This window comes from Sciurus carolinensis, chromosome 5 (genome assembly GCF_902686445.1).
Source record: "Sciurus carolinensis chromosome 5, mSciCar1.2, whole genome shotgun sequence".
NCBI lineage: Eukaryota > Metazoa > Chordata > Mammalia > Rodentia > Sciuridae > Sciurus > Sciurus carolinensis.
The window spans coordinates 140,149,641-140,170,111 of NC_062217.1; the positions used below are offsets into that span (position 1 = coordinate 140,149,641).

The 20,471-nt window shown below is 35.6% G+C and overlaps 1 protein-coding gene across 1 annotated transcript in view; it reads right to left on the minus strand.

Annotated features, from left to right (window-relative positions):
- Cpeb3 (cytoplasmic polyadenylation element binding protein 3) overlaps positions 1 to 20,471 on the minus strand; it is a 140,098-nt gene that overhangs the window by 66,709 nt on the left and 52,918 nt on the right. Inside the window, 4 exon segments of the mRNA XM_047552265.1 lie at positions 865 to 954; positions 2,844 to 2,989; positions 2,991 to 3,009; positions 15,536 to 15,559. Of these exon segments, the coding sequence (XP_047408221.1) occupies positions 865 to 954; positions 2,844 to 2,989; positions 2,991 to 3,009; positions 15,536 to 15,559 (279 nt within the window).

A 20,471-nucleotide genomic window follows, 5' to 3' on the forward strand; every position in this document is an offset into this window, starting at 1 on the left:
ACTAAGTTATCCAGGCTCAAAAGCATGATTTCTTCCTTCAAACTCTAATTTGATTTCCTGTACAAGGTATAGGAAGAATAAGTATTTTGACACCACTTTCTTGTGGTTGAGTAATGTTATATGATAATACATATCAAAAAGCCACTTTTTAGAAATGAAAGGTGTTACTCAAACAGAACTACAGAATACAAAGAAAACTTTCTCTTTAACTCCAAGTACTCTTCTATATAAATCTAAGAGAACATTCAGAGTGATTATTGCCAGAAAAGTTCTTTGTCTGTTCATGGTATAGAAATGATATACCATGAACAGATAAAGCAATGTATTTTCATCCCTCACAGATAATCAAAAAGCCTCCCCAAAACAAGGGAAGAAAGATCATGTGAAGAATCTTTTGCTAGTTCGTCTTGCACCCACAGAACAGGCTAAGTCACTTAAGACAGAGACATGAATAAAGGTAATTTCATTCAATGCCATTCTTCAGTCACTATATTTTCCAAGTCTGGAGTTTATAAGATTTATAAAACTACAGGGCTATGGGACACAAATAAAATTTGAACTTAAATAATCTTTTCCTTTACCATTGCCGATATTACTCAAAATCCTAGATCTTTACTATCGAAATAATGAAAAGCTAGCAAAAGTCTCATTCACAACAGATTCACAGAATCTCACTTTCAATAAAAGAAGGCCATGAAACAATCAGTGTGCTTGAGGGAAGAGTTTCCAAGTGGGAGACACAAAAGGATGATCAATGTTAAAATGTTTTCCAAGAGATATTTCAAGAGTTAAAAGGCTGCCTTCTCCTAAATCGTCAGATTCCCTGTGCAACAGACTGACAGTGGGGATATTTAAGTGCATTACCTTTAGGAGGAAAATATGACTTGCTTTCTGCTTTGTGAGGCCAGTCTACCACAAGAGGTCCAAACCTGCGAAAGCTGGCAGTGATCTCATCTACAAAATAAAGAAGGAATGTTAGCAAAAGACAGAAAAAAAAAATTACAGAGTAGCCCAAAACATGTCCTTTTATTTAAAAAAAAAATTTTTTTTTGAGAGCCACTTTCTAAAGCATTTTTACAGAAGTGAAACCTACTAAGTGAAATACCACTGCTTGGGTATATGTTTGGTTATTCACTTTTAACTTTGTAAATGTGTTTTTAAACATAATTCACTTCCTTTTACTGCCAATAAATTTGATATAAAGAACCTGAAAGGAAAAATTCAGTATTGGCTAAAGTAACCCCTCTGTCAAGTAAAAAGAATCTAAAAATAGAAATGTTCTTTGTTTCTAGAAAAAAGGGAAGGGTACAGAAAATATTTAAAATATGGTTTCACTTGTACAGATTCTCTAGTGTTATATTAAAAATAAATATGATTCTTTTGATGAAGAGTGCGACAATAAGTAGGTAACTCTATTCAGTGATAAGGAAATGTTAAAAGCCAATGGTCTCTTTCTCTAATACCTGCATACTATATACTTATTTTCTTAATTTGTAAAAAGTTATAGCTCAAATTTATCTTCTTCTGACTTCTGACTCAAAGCAGAAGGTTATAACCTGGTTCTTACTGAGGTTTAGGTTACCACTCTCTTAGTCTTGATAAAAATTTGTCTTAAAGAAAATATAATTGACAGATGCTATTAACATAGATATGAAAAGAGTTTGAAGGAAAATAAGTCTCTAGCTATATACAACTTTAACGCAGTAAATCTAAAATAAAACTATTTTTAGAGATTTTTCTTCTCTAATTATGAAAAAAAAGGAAATCAGATAAATTAGAGAAGTAGCATAGCTAGAATAACACTGGCGAAATGTCTGTTTCAATAATACCTTTATAGCAGAGCAGAAGCCAACTGGAACTAGAGTTATTTTTTCCTTTAAGTTAGTATGTCCTAATTTCACTTAATTTGCACATTTAACAATTTACAACCTACTATGTGCTAAAATGAATACTTTCACTGGCTTTAGGCATAAATGAAAAGTCACTTTTCTTTTGGGTTGGTAGTATCTCAAAATTATTATTAAGAAAAGTGTTAATCTGCGGCTGGGGTTGTGGCTCAGTGGTAGAGTGCTTGCCTATCATGTGTGAGGCCCTGGGTTCAATCCTCAGCACCAAATATAAATAAATAAAGGTATTGTGTTCATATTCAACTAAAAAAAAAGAAAATGCTAATCTGTCTTCACTCTTATAAAAGGTAAGGGGGAATATGCTTTTTCATTAATATACATTTAAATTAAAATATGATGGTATGATGGACATGAGCAAATGCTCCTTACCCAGGCTTACTTTGAGTTTAATGACACCATTAACTACATAATCCTGGACAAATTATTTCTCTCAGATCCTCAGTTTTTTCATCTATAAAATGGCAATAGTAAGATATACTTAGTTTGGGGCTGGGGTTGTGCCTCAGTGATGGAGCTTTGCTTGGCTCGAATAAGGCACTATGTTCGAGCCACAGCACATATCAGCATAGAGATACTGTGTCCATCTACAACTAAAAACGATATTATAAAAAAGATAAACTTAGTTATGAAGTACTCAGCACAATAATGGACTTAACGTAGGAGTGTTATAAGTATTAATTATCATTATTATTTTAAAATATACCCCAAATTAATAATGAAAGTGAAAGTGAAAGCTGTTGGAGGATGGCTGCGTTGCCACATATGAACAACAGACCTGAAGTGTGTAATCTATTGCTCCCTTATTTATCAAATATCCTCACATCCAACACATTTAAGATATAAATGACCAAAAGCTGACTTGAAGAGAAGAGTCAGGGTCAGATGACATAAAGCACAGACCCAATCTTTGTAAAGGCACTAATGAACACATCGTACCTTCATCGATGTCAGGGGGAAGGCCTCCAACAAACACCTTTCTGGAGTAGCGTTCTACTCGTTCCCCGTTTTGACAGCGAGTGGGAGAACTTAAGCCAGATGACAAGGCCTGATCTCCATGGCTGTCATCCAAGAAGGCGTCTCCAAGGGAAGAGAGAAGATCGACCTGAAACCAATATAGGAGTTTCTATAATTAGAATGATTTTCTATACCACAGTGCTTTATTATATTGCTTTATTAGAAGCCCAAAGTGCAGAGTAAATCTGTGTCCTGAGCTGTGGTTTTTTCCAATAGAATATAAACTGAAGGATCCCGTGTAGAAAAGTTTATACCATTATTTTTGTGTAAGGATATATAAGCACTGCAAATACTAGATTGATATCTAAGGAAGAAGCATCAAAATTACAGCTGTTTTCCTTGCTAAAAACTCATTACATTTTACTCATATGGTCCCCAACGCAGCTGCTAATAGCATATTTGGCAGTTATTTTTTCTTTATGAAGTTACTTGTTAAAATAAAAAGAAATATGATATTTGTTCATAGATTTTTATCTGTTTTTGACAGTGACCTCAGAGGTTCAGTTATGAAGATTGGCCCTGATGACTAAGGGAATATTAAACTGATGACAGAGGCTAATAACTTCTCATCTAACAGGAGAACTAAAGATCAAGGTTTCCCTATAATCCCAAGCTATTCAATTTGAAAATAAACATATGCAATAATCTAGGGCAAAGTAAGTAAATGAAAACATGTAAATTAAGATGTGGGAGTAAAGATGTAGATGTGATTAGGATATCTTAACCCTATTAATCTAGGATGCATTTTATATCACTCAAAATATATAAGACTACAGATTATTTTCATTATTAACTACATAGTCAAGTAAAGTTTGTAGAGCAAAGGTTATCTACCCACTCCATGTGACTGTAAGAAAGATACCAGCAGTTAGGTTCTGTTAATAAACATAATAATCTACTTGGCATTACAAAATAAAATCTAAGTTTAAAAACAAATATAGTTCCTGTTTGAGTCTGTCAGTTCCTGGTAAAACTTTCCATTAGGTTCAATGCTAAAAATGAACTATCTTGAGAATTCTAACCGTTGAAAAAAAGAAAAATTCCCTTCTAAAATAAATTCATATATTTTTCAAAAAACAAGACAAAAAAGAAAAAAGAAGTCTCTTGCATTTAGTCTATCCTGTCTATATTTCCCTGAAAACTTCTCTATAACCTAGGTTTTGCACAACAGACAACTCTCTATAAAACAGAATATAAGTAACCTGAGAAAAATACCAAATATTTCTTTTACCAAAAAAAGTTGCAATATAACTGTGTTTATTTTATGACCAACACAAGTGGTGCAAGAAAAGCACTGTTTCATGTTAGGAGCTAATAAATAAAAGGGCCAAAGGGGTGGGGCACCTAAATAATTTTTTGTTTAGCTCTTCCCAGTTTAGCTACAAAGAAACAGATTTAGTGTCAAACTCATGTCCAGGTCAGCATTTCCTACAGAATGTTTGTATTCCCACCTTTTACTTTCCACATTAGTGACACAGGATGATCAGAAGACAAAGTAGGTCAGGAGGCGGTACTAAATAATTTGGGAAAATACTGCATACTTTATGCCCTTCCCACAGTTTCCAACTCACATTAGAAAATAAAAGGCTTTGAACAGTTCTGCAGTAAAGAAGCATTAAGTTTCTCCAGCATTACCCAGATTTAAGATAAAGGAAGTCCATAACAAACAAAATTCAATGGAAACACTTGAGGAAATATTGATCCCTATTCCAAGAGCCCCAAACAAGATACTTCCCTGCCAAAGGAGTAACAGTTTGGTGAGGGAAACAGTCTAGTACAGAATAATTATAAAACATAAGTACTAAGAGAGGTCACATCATACGAGAGCACAATTTACCGCTCTCCTGAAGATGAGGGAAAAAGACCAGCAGAGTGATTTCACAGGAGGGCAATTTTGAGCAGAATCTTATGGGGGGTAGGAAATCCTGAGGTAAAAAACAATAATCCACAGAGAAAGTACCTTCAGAATAGCTCTTGCTGGGCATGGTGGCACACACCTGGAATCCCAGAGGCTTGGGAAGCTGAGGTAGGAGGATTGAGAGTTCAAAACCAGCCTCAGCAAAAGCGAGGCCCTAAGCAACTCAGTGAGACCCTGTCTCTAAATAAAATATGAAATAGGGCTGAGGATGTGGCCAGTACCAAAGGAAAAAAAAAAAAAAAAAAGAAGAAGAAGAAGAAGCTTTTGATCTTTCCCTCCAAACTTGCTCCTCTTGAGCATTCCCTAAAACCTCAATAAAACTATTACCCAACTATTACTGACTCAATCGAGAAGTCTAGGAATCATCCTTGACACACCTCTCCCTCCCTATCTCTCTCCTCACCCCTCCCAGTTCCTCTCATACTCAAAATGTTAAAAATGTCAAATCCATTTTTCAATACATCCTGCCAGTTCAAGCTCCAAAATAAATATTCCTTTAAGTCCTCTCCATCTCCAGTACTTACAGTAGACCAACATCATCTCTGCCTGGACTCCCAGTCTAGGGGTACACACCTATAGCCTTTTTGTTCCACTAATTTCTCCCTTCCACCCACAATGTTTTCTCCACAAAACAGCCAAAGTCACCATTTTCACACATTAATCTGAATGTGTAATCACACTCCACACTCAAATCTTCAAAAGCCATCAAAAGACTCCCCACTACTTTTTGGATAAAGTACCAAAAAATATTACTGTGAACTGTAAGGTCTCTGCTTACCTCTTCTGCATCACGTTTGCTACCCTCCCTCTTGCTCACTAACCTTCAATCACACAGACCTCCTTTGTATTTTCTGACTGTTCTTCCTTTCCACAGGTGCTAAGGACAAGGTGTTTCCTCCAGCCTCTAAACAAATATACCTTTCTCAAATACCCAGTTTCCTAGTTAATTCCCACTAATTCTTCAGGTCTCAGCTGAAAAGTCAGTTCCTCAGGTGGACATTTTCAGAGCCTTTAGGTTAGATTAGGTACTACCTTCTATTCATGCATAGCACCCTATATATTACTCCTTCCTAATACTTCCCCAACTTCCATTATACCATTTGAGTGATGTTTATTGGGTATCTCTTTTCCCAACCCCATTGATTTGTAAGCTCCATTAAGATGGGCACCAGATGGCACTCAAGGAAGGATAACACTATGTATAAAAACAAACATACGCTCAAAATAATAGTGTAGTTGGAGAAGCAAGAGATGTGACCACATCCTAGAAAACTGAGACCTTTTCTATCACTTTTGCTTGCTCAAGTATTATATTATATTATATATATTATATTATATTATATTATATATTAGGAAAATTTCCCACTTTCCAAATTCAATATTTCTTGCTGAAATATTGGACTTTTTTGAATTGCACTCACTCCCTGGAGATTGTAATACTCCCACTGAATCCATCTTCTGTCCTGCCAAAATGACTTCTCTAAGATATCTCTGACACATTAAAACCCAAATCCTACAAAGCTTCTATTGCCTCCATTGATAATCTGGAATACCTCCCAACATGGCGGAGGTACATTCTGCAGAAATCTACAACTGATCATCCATGAGAGATGAGGAGGTCTTGAAGCAGAGCAGTGAAGGAGCAGCAGCAGATGTTCAAGACATTCTTGAACAAAGAAAACCTTTCTCATGGCCAACATAACCACAGCTTCCCTAGAGTATTTTGGCAAAGAAAATAAAAGCAAGAGTTGTGAAACTGTAGACAGTTTTTTAAATTGGTTATGGGTAGTTAAGACACTTCCCATGATTTTAAAAAACTTGTCTTATTTTTAGTATTTAGAGTACTACAAGCCTTAGCAATAAAGTTGCCTTTGCAAATGAAACTGAAAATAATCAACATAAATGATGCTTCTCTGTGAGTAGGCACAAAGAATATAGGTCTCAGAGCCCAACTCCCAATCTACTATCTCAATCTGTAGATGTAAGACTTGAAAATCTGCATTTTCACAAATGTCCCTAAAGATTCTTAATGCTCAAGTTTAAGAACCACTTAAACTTAATATATAGATGGATATTTATCTGTCTGCAACAGGGCAGTCACTCGATGAGAGATTATATGAAGTATATGGGGTCTTGGGAAACATCCAAGTCATTCAAGTTAAGGAAAGCATATTCTCGGGATTAGAATGTAAAATGTATAATATAATCAACCGCACTGTATGATTGCCTGAAGTGCTGGTGGAATAAAAAGTTAAAGCCTGCAGGAAGCATTTAAAATACAGAAGTGAGAGCTAGGGGATATTTTAGCTCAGTGGGACAGTACTTGCTTAGCATGTAAGAGCCCTGGAACCATTAAAAAAAATTTTTAAAAATACAACAACACAGAACTGTAGATCAAGAATCTATAGTGCAGACCAACAGAGATAGCAGAACTTTATCATAGTGGGTAGGGATGATTCCTCTGTGGAACAGAACAGTTCATCTGATATTTCCAAAGCCTGAAATCCATCTATCTCCCTGTGCTCTAATTATAAGCTTCTGAAGGACTAGCCTGTGAATAAATTTGGCACTTTGCTAGTGTAAAAGGATGACTCTTGAACTAGTAGACAATTGTTTCTATATAAATCCATCTCACAATAAATTAACACATTGGTATTCTAAATTGTCCAGTGAACTCTTGTGAGGACACATTCGGCATAAAAGCCATCCTCAAGACAAGTCATCCCTTAAAGACTGCTAAAATTTTCATATCCAGATGTGTTACTACTAAGTGAAACTTTAAGAGGCTGCACCTAAATTATGCCCCCAAAGAAGACTGCTTCACTAACTAACTATGCTTTTCTGGCATATTTCTTGTCTTTAAAGGAAACATTCCCCAAGGCCAAAATTTTTTTTTTAAATTGTGTGATTTTTGTTTTTTTTTTTTTGTTTTTTTTAGTTGTAGATGGACACAGTACCTTTATTTATTTTTATGTGCTGCTGTGGATTGAACCCAGTGCCTCACACATGCTAGGTAAGTGTTCTACCACTTAAGCCACATCCCCAGCCCCCAAAATGTTTTAAACAAGCCACATTATTTGCCCCCAAAATTAAATTCTTATGTGTAGAGTATATAAATTTGCTTTACCTCAAGATACTGCCAAAGAAAATATTTATATTCAATAGGAGCAGGAGAAAGACTTCCCATTGCTGTGACTTGGTCATTGGACTCTTGGTTCTCTAATCTATTTTCACTTGTCCAGAATGTAGTCTTTATCCAGCAGTGAGACTAATAATCAAAAATAATGGTTTTTTTTTTTCTTTTTTTTCCCCATTACTGGGCATCAAACCCAGGTACTCAGCTCATGCCAGAGGCAAGAGCTCTACCACTGATCCATAACCTCAGCCCCTGGACAAACGTGGTAGTGAATTAAAACTAACAGAGCTTTGGAAAAAAAAGTGTTGAACAGAAGACCTACAAAGCTAAGGGAAGGCTTGTCCAGAACCATTCTTCCCCAGGAGTCTCCCTTGCCTGTAGCAAATCATGGGAAAACAAAGCCCACTGTCCATGTTTGCGGCCAAATATGCTCAGACTGCACCTCTGAGCTCCTGCTATGACTCCAGCAGCTCCAAGGCACTTCTGGCCCAACCCTTCCATTCTGAACATTTTCATCTTAGCCTAGCAAGTAGCTCAGAATCAGTTACTTTGTGGTTTAAGAAAAATGGATTATGAGACATTACTCCCTCAAAACAAAACACACAAAGAGAAATCAAAACAGAATCTTCCTGAAAGTGAAAACAGGTTCCAATCTAGCACCAGTTTGTGACTCTGAACAAGACAGTTCACTTATCTGTGTTTCATTTGCATAATGACACAGTTGAACTAGATGAAAGGCTTTCAAATCTCTCAAGATAGCAGAACACCCTTTATCACACAGAAATCGAACATAATAAAAATAGATCTTAGCCAGGCATGGTGGCAAATGCCTGTAATCCCAGCAACATGGGAGGCTGAAGCAAGAGGATCACAAGTTGGAGGTCAGCCTTGGAACTGTAGCAAGACCACTTCAAAAAGGGGGGGTGCCTGTGGGTGTAGCTGAGTGGTAGAGCACCCCTGGTTAAATATCCAGTACCACACAAAAGAATAAAAGTCAGATCTTACATTGTGTTAAAATGTTGTATTACTTATGCACACAAACTTAATATATTTACATGTGAACTCTTGACACTGCCCTCAACCTATTTTCTCCCAGTCCCATTTCAATATGTGGTATCATATTTATCCAATTGCTCAAGCCAGAACTTAAACATAATGTTTTAGTTTTCTCTTGTCACATTCAATTCACCAATATGATGTCATCTGGTAGTTCCACTGTTGATTCTATTCTCAGAATATTTCTTTATTTCGTGTACTTCTTTCCAATCCCACTGCCATCCTCTTCTGCCTAGACTACTGACATCATCTCTTAACTGGGTAACCCACTTTCTTCTCACCCCACTCCAAACAGCAGCCAGAGAGCTGTTTCAAAAACAAATCCGATCACTTGAACCTGCTTTAAAGATTTCCACTTGTACTTGGACCAAGCTCAAAATCCTTACCAGGGGCTGAAGTCCAGAAAGATCAAATTCCCCTTCCTTCCTCCAAACTCATCTTGAGACACCCTCCAAGATCCAGTCATTCTAGAATTTTTTTTTTTTTTTTTTTTTTGTGGTACTGGGGATCGAACTCAGGGCCTTGTGCTTGTGAGACAAGTACTCTACCAGCTGAGCTATCTCCCCAGCCCGATCCAGTCATTCTAAAGGAAGCCCTTTCTTGCCTCAAGCATTCCCCTTTTAAAATATCCACCTTTTAATGCCTGGAATTTCCTTTAAACATTCCAGGGAAAAAAGGAGAAGCAAATATGTGAAGGAAGATGGGCAAAAATGGTGATAATCATTGAAGCCAAGTGATGGATACATCAGGGTTCATTCACTAAACTATTCTATGTTTATGTTTGAAATTTTCCATAATAAAAATAAATTTAAGACACATGTCTCTCTATCCTTTGAGTTTCAGTTTAAGTATCACCTCTTCAGAGGTGACTTTTCTACCTTAGAGGAATTCCACTACTCTTTCTATTACTTATCACAACTTTTAAGAATAAACATGTTTGTTTCATTTATTTATCATTTCTTTCTTCTACTAGAGTGAACACTGAACAAGGTCAGAGGCAATGTCCTGCAGATTACACTGTAGGCATGCAAACACTTAATGAATGGACTCATGGAAGGCCTAGGACTCCCCCTTCATTCTTTCTTTGGCCCCTCCTGCAATAGTGAAAAACTAGTGATCTTATTCCCCTCATTATCTTCTGTGCTCAAATTTTCCTAGTACTAGGATAAGCAGTACAATTTTCAGATATTATAACCATGAACTCTCAGGAAGTTCTCTTCAACTCATATCCACGTTTACCCCAGAATCATCCATATCTTTAAACAAACGAGCTCATATAGCTGGTTGAATTTGCAGGATTGCATATTTGTACCATGATCTATTCAGAACAGCTGATTACTCCTCTCTTGAGCAGACTTTTGATAGAAACACTTGACCTCAACTCAGTATACAAGTTTGTTTTATTGTACTTTAGAACTTTTATTATCAATTAAGTCATCCATTAAGATCAGTAGATTTTCATGGACTAAATACATGCAAAAGCACATTTATAACAGGAACTTCAGTCACTCTTTATATTTGCTCATGTACATTGTTTTATAGGATCTTTCAGGGCTGGGGATGTAGTTCAGGGATAAGGTATTGCTTTGCATGTGCATCCCAGTACTTCAAAAAAATTATATTTTCCTTGTTGCTTTTTTTTTTTTTTTTTCCTTTTTTTTTTCCTTCTTGCTTTATAACTAGGAAATTCCATTCAATATCAGGAGCATTGGTGTAGGGCACCTGATATCATGTACTGGTAGAAAACATACTTAGCATACATGTAGTCATGGGTTCAATCCTCAGCACCAAAAAAAAAAAAAAAAAAAAGAAAAAGAAAATAGCACTGGCACAGCCAACATGTCCACATGTCCACACACATATAGGTAAGAGTCATATAGAAACAACAACAAAAAACTCACACCCATGTGAAATGAAAAATACAACATATAATAAATGTGTAAGCAAGTTCTTTTTTGTGTGTGTGTGTTGCTGGGGATTGAACTGAGGCCCTTGTGCTTGCAAGGCAGGCACTCTACAACTGAGCCACATCCCCAGCCCTGTAAGCAAGTTCTTGTATGACACTATTTAACAGACTAGTTTCTAACATGGGTTACAATTGCATAAGAGAACACATTATAAATTGTTAAAGAAAGAATATTCCTAAAATAAAATTTTGAAATTCTTTGTGTAACAGAGAGGACAAAATAAAAACAAATATCGATGTGAAACACAATATTTAAATATATATGCTGCTACTTTCAAATCTTATTCTTTCACATTTAGTTCTTCTCCTTCTCTACTACTACTATTTTAACTACATTACTAAAAGTATTTGGTGTGCACCCCCAACATTCTCATTCAAGTCATCAGTTGATGCCCAAGTTCTTTCCTGCATTCTTTCCTGCATTCAATGCCCGTATCATGAAACCCTATTTCAAAAGCTTGTGACGTCTGTGTCCAGGAGTCTCACCCTCTGTTTCAAAAACCATTCATCAAGGAAGCACAGACCATCTTCACTGCCAACTTCTCCTTTCCAGTTGGCCCCATGCATACACTTGGGGACATATGCTTCAAGCATCTGGTCATGCCAATCTCACCTCTAAAGCTTTCTTCTTAGTTGAATCACATACTAGAATGCCTGCTTCCCATTTCTCTTTCATCATCCAAACAGTTCCCAAAATTCTACCTATTTAAGGAAGCTTTTTCCAGGTTTAATTATCAAGGTGTAATTCACTGGTCTAATTCTTGATGATAGTACTCAAAACTTTCACATATATTCCCATTGTTTTCTATTCCTAAAATATTTATAAGCACGTGTAACACATAGAATATGAGTTCTATTCTTAATCATGGGGTGGAATGAAGTAACATATCAGCAAGTTTATTTTTTTATACATTTTTGGAGCAAATTAAATGTTAATTGAAAGAAGCCAAGAATGGTGGTGCATGTCTGTAATCCCAAGGACTCAGGATGCGGAGGCAGGAGAATTGCAAGTCCAGGGTCAGTCTCGGCAATTTATTGAGGCCCTCAGCAATTTAGTGAGACTGTCTCAAAATAGAAAATAAAAAGGGTATGGGATATGGCTTAGTGATTAAGTGCCCCTAGGTTCAATCCCTGTTCCAAAACAAAATTAACTAAAAGAAAGATCAAACATCAATTTAATCCTGATCACATGAATAAATGACCATGAGGATAGTGTCAGTTCATCAAAATTACACTATGCAGGATCGGCTCACATGAGTCTATCTTAGGGAATGGGAGTGTTAGATATGAAGTGCATCTGTTCCATCCCAAGTGGCTACATCATTATATCTAAGGAACATGACTTTTCTTCTTTTTCAGCTTTGGGGGGAAGACTAAATAAAAGCATGAAACATTCTCACCTGTCAAAATTCAGACTTTTAGTATTTTTCTTTCTCCCTCTCTCTTTCTCTCTCTCCATTCCTTTGTTGATCTATAACTATCAAACTGCAGACTTATAGAGAGCAGAGATCACATCACTGACATACTCAGTGAAGTGTTTTATGCAAAGAAAATATGACACTTGAAAATAATAAAGTTAAATCTTACAAATAGATATGGAGAAGGTATACAGAAAAAAGAATACCCAGTGGTTTAGGAATTTATTTTGAGACTTAGTCTCAATAAAAAGGAGTTCAGTGGTTAAGCGCCCCTGGATTCAATCCCTGGTACCAAAAAAAAAAAAAAAAAAAGTAATTGTTTTCAGGAAACTATATGATTTTATATTCCTTATGTCTATGATAGGCTATTATTTACAAAAATAAAATAATTTTATTGTGATTTAGACAAGGGATCTTGCTATGTGGCCCATACTAGCCCCAAATTCTGGGCTCAAGGGATCCTCCTGCATCAGTCTCTGGTGTAGATGAAAATACAGGAGCATGCTACTGCACTCAGCTAATAAAATAACTTTTTAAAACTTATCATGATGGGCTGGGAATGTAGCTCAATGACAGAAGACTTGCCTACTAGCATTTAGGCAAGTGGGTTTAATCCCTAGCACTAATAACATAAACAAACAAACAAATAAATAAATAAAATTTAAAAATATGATGCCAAACTCAGTTCTACAAAGATGTAAGAGTGTTATTTCAAAATAATTCTAATCAATAAGCATTTAATAAAGTGCTAAATATACATAGGGCATAGTACTAGGCATAAGAGACAACAGGGCATAGAACAATCAGGGCATAGAAAGAAAAATGTAAGGCAAGAGAAACAGAGGAAAACACCGCCCACAAGGTCACTGGGCAGTTTCCTAGAAAGTATAAGTCCTGAATTGGATTTAAACTAATGACAATAATAGGTCTTATAAAGTAGATGAGAGGATGCCAGAAAGCCAGAAAACATGGATTGGTCAGGGGCAGAGGAGGAGGTAAAAATGGTGATAAGGAAACAGGGAGGGACCAGATCACAGGGAACCCTGAATGAGGAAGAATAAGGGTGATATGGACCAAATGGAGCATTAGATAAGCAGTAAAATGGAACAGCAGACACAAAAGCAGCAGAAAAGAGAAGGACAAGATCAGAGAAACTAGAGGGGAATCTTAACAAAGATCTGGTAACTGATTAGTATGTGAGAAGAGGAAGGCCAGTCCCTGTTGTCTATTTTCTAGGTAAAATGGTACATTTCATGTTCCTTCTTAACAGTGATCATTTTTCTAGCAATGTGAAAAAAAAATAGTACAGAATGATTTTAATAATATCTCTTGGCTTTAACTTTTTAAATTAAAAATGAGAAAAGCAAGAAATTTAATGTTATTTCCACAGTTGAAAAATAACCAAAAATAAAAATGTTTTCCACATGATAATATTGAAAAGCAAAGCAATTAGATGGTTCTGCCATACATAAATATTAGTTTCTGCCAATATTCATTCAAAAAATATTTACCATCAAATAAATAATATAATACTATGAATTCAACATCGATGTCTTTTTTTTTTTTTTTTTGGAGACAATTATGAAGTCAGAGACAGTCTGATAATGGAAACATTAGCAAATAAGGAACCAAAAGACAAATTCCAGTCTTGGCTCTGGGCTTTAACTTGAGGCCACGCAGCAAATAAATTACTTTACTTCCCCAGCTTCTGCAAGTGAGCACCAAAGCATCTTACATTTGTGGAATGTTTTTGATTTATTTTCCTGTCCTTTTTTTAAAAGCCAAACTTCATTAATATCTGAAGTTGGACAATATTGGTTTTATTACCTTATACTTTACAGATGAGGACACCAGGTTTTAAGTGATAAGGCAGTGATTACAAACTAGGTGTTTGGTCTGATATCCTATACTCTTTCCACTACACTAGGCTTCCCCTAGCTACTTCACAAATTACTTGGAAAAAAATACAGATATGGAAATGCTTTAAAAAGGCTACAGCATTACACAAATAGAAATTAAATTGCTTCATTCAGGAGTTACCAGGAGAGAACACAAGATTTAAAGGGATTTAAGCCTGTTTAGATGCACCTCTTTAAGAAAAACAAAACAGACATTATAGGTAAAGACTTTGGAAGGCAACCATTCAAATGAGGGCCCCTGAAATTTCAGTTCATTTAGCTTCGGGGTAAAATTTGCTCTTGAATGCGGGGGGAAATTCACCAACCTAGTGAGATCAAAATATTGAGATCATGGGCTGGGGCTTGGGTTCACTGGCAGAGTGTTTGCCTGGCACACGTGAGGCACTGGGTTTGATCCTTAGCACCACATTCAAAAATAAATGAAGGCATGCTGTTTATCTACAACTACAAAAAATTTTTAAAAATATTGAGATCAGGGGCTGGGGTTGTGGCTCAGTGGTAGAGCACTTGCCTGGCATGTGTGAGGCACTGGGTTCGATCCTCAGCATCACATATAAAAATAAAATAAAGGTATTGTATCCATCTACAACTAAAAAAATGTATATCTTTATAAAAAAAATATTGAGATCAAAAATTGCCCTCCAAAACCTAACCTCGGCCTTTTTAGTAGTATGAAAAGAACATAGTGGCAGACGCCTGTAATTTTAGCAACTGAGGCTGAGGTAGGAGGACAGAACATTAGAAGCCAACCTGGTCAATTTAGGGAAGCCCTCAGCAACTGAGCAAGACCCTATCTCAAAAAATACAAAGGACTGAAGATGTAGGTCAGTGGTAAAGAGGCCCTGGGTTTAATCCCCAGTACCCCCACCCAAAAAATGAACAGAACATAGTGAATACAGGGCAGAAAAATACATATGTTAGCCTTTAATTTCCTCACTTTTATTCACAATAAGCCAGGCAATGAAAACTTCGAAGTAGAAATAATCTTCTCCATATCTTTATTAGGTTTAAAAGAACAAATTACCAGCAAACAGTAAAAGTCATTATAATGAAGTAAATTACGTTGCTAAAATAATTAAGTTAAAACATCACACCACATATTTTTTTTTGTTTTATACACACACAGGTATAAATACACACACACACCTCATATTTACTCACAATTTGGCAAGCAAAAGATCTCATTAAAAAATTTTTTTACCTCGTCTCCGCCCATAGCTCCTGGCTGCATGTAAACACAGAAGAAAACCATGGGTATTTGTATCAAAATGGTGAATTTAGAAATTTAAAAAAAATATATTGCACAACCCTCTTTAAGTATTCTTGGAATTATTAATCCGGAGATATTGTTCAACTTTATTATAAACATACTATATTTAAAAAAAACTTTTATGAAAGACAAGCTACATCACAATATTAAAGAGATATTCAACTAGAAGTAGCAGCCACTGAAACAGAAACAATGGGTTTTCAAGTTTCACATGTCCTATAAGAATTTATATTGGGGCCCTATTATCTATATCAGATATAGATGAGTTTTTTTAAAATTTTGATTTATAAGTATTCATTTATACTTTATATTACTACCAGACATGACTCAAAGAAAAAAAAACATGCATTCTAAATAACTAAAAATTGTGGCATATGGTGGTCTTTCTGAATCTTACTATATACACAACACATACACACACACACACACACACACACGCACACACACTTCACAGATGCCTCTGAAAAATACACTGGAAATTTAAATACAATTGGCTCGTGTTGTATAGAATGTGTTTCTGCAAATTTTTAGTGAAGTTTCTCCTATAGTTAGTTCCATACAAATCACAAATGGGAGAAAACATTACCATGTACATCAATAAAACAAACTGAAAAAGTAGGAAGATATTAAGGAAATGGGTTCATCTCAGACCTTAATAATAGAGTACTTGAATGTTTTCTTTGCTTTCAAAACTGGAGGCCTACAGAATTCATTGTTACAATGTTTAATAGAGCAAGACTGTGGTATCATAGATCTCTCAGAGAACTTGTCATCTAAAATAATTTCCATCTGTGCACAGGCCTGTAATCCCAGCAATTCAGGAGGCTGAGGAAGGAGGATCTCAAATTTAAGGCCAGCCTGGGCAACTTAAAAAAACAAAGTAAAAACAAAATATAAAAGGCTGGAGGTGTAGGTCTAGCTCAGTAGGAAATAGCCCCTGGTTCAATCCCCAGTACCAAAAAAAAAAAAAAAAAAAAGATTTTTTCAGAGTAGAAAGACAATTTGAAACCTCAGGTTCTATAAACAAAAATTCCATTTAGTCTATTTTTAAAAGCATGTCATAAAATTAGCTTACACTGAAAAGGAGAATTTGGAAATATATTTGTAGTATAAAATAGTAAGCAGTAAAAAAATTATTTCTAGAAAACAATTCTGATTTTTCAGCCACATAACTGAAATACTACTTGGTCAATCTCATCTTCTACTACTTTTTATTTTTTTCATACATCATACTTGCCCTCAGTTCCACTCCTTTAATCTCTTCACTTTCCTACTATTCATATTAAGAACAATTATCTAGTTCAATTCCTATTTTTTCCTTGACTCCTCCATAGTTCAATCTCAAGGAAAAAAAAAATCTCTTCTGAATTTACAAAGTTATTATTGTTTGCATCATTTACAAAGGGGTACATTTCAAAAAAAATAAGGGACTTTTATACTTTTTATTATTTGTAATCCATCTCCCTAAATCAAGTATAAATGGTAGTCAGCTTCCTAGTCTGAGCTGGAAAAAGTGTGCTTCATTCATAATAAGAATAAATTAAAACAGACAACACTTAAGAAGAGAAGAAATAAGTCTGACATTCTATCACTTGTCTCTTTGTCCCCTCCTCCCATCCCCAATGATGTCATGCTGCCTGACACCCCACTGAAAACCTCTATTGAGTAAATTAAAATACTCTATTTCAAATTACTCATCTCTCTTCCAAACAACAAATTTCCACTTTTTGTTTTTTTCATCAACTCTGATTTTTGGGCTAGATACTCACTGAAAAGAATCTGATTGTAGTACTAAGGTAGAAATTGACTCAATGGACTTTAGCACCCCTCCATAATGAGAATGATATTCACTCAAGTCTTCAACTGCTAATATTCAGGTATACAGAACAAAGTGAATAGATGCAGACAGGCTTGAGTGTGGGAAGGAGCATCCTGAATGAAGGAGAGGAAGACATATTGGGAGTTTTTAACCAAATTTTCCTTAAACAGTTCATGGTTTTTACAAGTTCATATCTTTTCTCATTTCTGAACAAAGACTGTAAAAAGCCTCAGACTTGGGCTGGGATATGGCTTAGTTGGTAGAGTGGCCTGCCTGTAAGCACACGGCCCTGGGTTCAATCCCCAGCACCGCAAAAAAAGAAAAAAAAAAAAAAAAGCTTGGACTTTGATATTAGGGAGGTAGGATGGCATATGGAAAAGACAGTCAATTTAAGTAGTGATATGAACAGCTTAGATTTGTTTTCAACATCATTGTGGAATTTAATTATGTGATACCCTGGTCCTGATTTGAGTATTTTATTATTGATTACTGTGGTGATCATTTTTGTGGTATTTAAACTTAATGAGTGCTTTCTACATACCAGGAACAGTCATGCATGTTAATATCCTTAATACACTACACAACTTTGTGATATAAGTATTCTATTAGCTTTTTTTTTTTCAGGTTAAGAAAAATGGGACAGAGAAAAGTTAAATATCTTTTCCAAAATCACACAGGTAGGAAGTGAAGGATTTGGAATAAGAAGCTAAGCAGTATGGACCCAGCATTCACACTTTTTTATAGTATTCAATTACAGGGGGCAAGGTTCATATCTTGTATTCCTTTTATATCCTCTAATACACCAGGCAGAAAGGTCTATTCCAAGTTGGTACTCAACAAATAGAGCTGTTAGTTGAGTGTACAATTCAGGAGAGAGTGACATATGAAGTAGCAGATTTCTGAATGTAGACCAACTCTGATGATAGTTTAAAATTTGATCAAGTTGCTCAGATGAAGATCATCTGCAAATAGTCGGTTAAACCAAAACTCGTCCCTTAGGTAATAAAATAATGCCAAAGAAAGAATATGGAGGTACCAAAAGAAAACCCAAAAACAAAAACAACAAAAACAGTGGCTTTCCGTTGGGAATAAGTATTATTTTAAAATAAGACTATTAGCCAGTGCCCATGCAACCCTGGTTCCAACCTGCAGTACAACAAAAAGAAGGGGGAAAAAAGTCCTCTATGTTCCTCCCACTCCTTAGCTTCTAGCAACCACTGATCTTATCTCCATAGTTTTGCCTTTTCCAGAATGTCATATAGTTGGAATCACTCAGTATGGAACCTTTTCAGACTGGCTTCTTTCACTGAAAAATAGGCGCTTAAGGTTCCTCTATATTTGATAGCTCGTTTCTTTTTAGTACTGAATAACATTCTGTTATCTGGATTTATCATGGTTATTTATCCATTCACCTACTAAAGAACACCTGGTTCCCCTCTAAGATTTGGCAATTATGAAAACAGGCTTTTATTTTAATTTAATTAATTATTTATTTTTCTGTCAGTTCTGGGGATTGAACCCAGATGCTAGACAAACGCTCTACCACTGAGTTATATCCCCAACCCAAAATTTGGCAATTATAAATAAAACTGCTAAGAATATCCAATGCAGGTTTTGGCTGGACATGTTTTTCAACTTCTCTGTATAAAGACCAAGGAGCGCACCTGCTGGATCCTAATGGTAAATGCATGTTTAATTTTTTAAGGAACTGCTAAACTGCTAATCTAGTTTATAAATCTAAACTAATTCTTCTGTTACAAGAATTCACCTGAATTTGCTGAAGTCTAAGCAAAAAAAACACATCATACACAGATTCTTCCACAGAGATCCAAAAATGAGAAAAGTAAGACAGAAAAAGGAGAAAGGAAAGGAGAGGTGTAGTTAGGTACACAGACATAGTAACTTCATTGTGGATCATAATAATTTAAAAAACTTAAGCAGAACACCTGGAATACCGTGCCATGATGAAAAAGGAATGAAAAGACCTTACTTAAAGTAAGGTTCTTCCATTTCCTCTTTGATTCTTACTTTTAGCCCACTAATTCTCAAACTAGGCAAATTATAATTGAGATCAATTTCTCCATAAACAACATGAATATAACAGGTAAAAATGATGCTTAAAGGAATGTAATACATTTTTATCTGCTACATCCTTATAAATTATTTGGACACAAATTTTTCTTTTCCTTTCCTTTTTCTCTTTGATTCTTACCCATTTTTCTCAGGAAAATCTCCTTACCATTTCATTTGCAAACCTAAAAAGTAATACTAATAATCAACTAGCATAATAACAAAATAAAGTATCTCAGTCTCCTGGGATATTTTATAAGGAAGAAGGAATATCATAAAGTAGAATATCTTTAATCTTGGAGCATAATGCAATAGAGGATAACCTACTAATAACTGATCATGCTCCAGGCACTATATGCTAAGTGCTTAATATGTCTCATCTGATTCCCCAAACAACTATCATTATGAAGGAAAAGAGAATAAGAAAAGCACTAAGGATTCTAATCACATACCAGAGTATTTTGTATTTTTTATGACTGATTTGTCCGAATCAGGTCTGCAACTGCCTATTACAGAGGTATGCACTTAAATCTCTAGCATATTTTTTTTAACAAACCATCATCTCTGAACCACTAATCAAAAATCTCATGAGGTCTCTTCAAAATTTATACAAATAGCAATTTCTAAATGAGTCAGGACACGTAATATTTGCCAGTTATGCATTTCTGAACCCTCAAACAATGTAGGGAATATACAGAGGGAAGAGTAGGTGAGCAAAATGGATGCTGGTGGGTTTAGGAGGCTACAAAGAACCAAATGCTGGGCCTCTCAGTCAGTGTTCCTCATCTTCTCCCCATCAACAATACTCCTTTCCTGTGGGAAGAATTCCTTCATGCAGGAAAATTACAGAAAAAAACTTGGGAATATGGGAAGGGCTCCGGCAGCATGGAGAAGCTACTCATTCGCCTTCTCCCTGAATGGCCTCTCAAAACCAGCTTTTTCTCTCGTCCTGAACTTGAGAAAATTTCAGGGAACAAT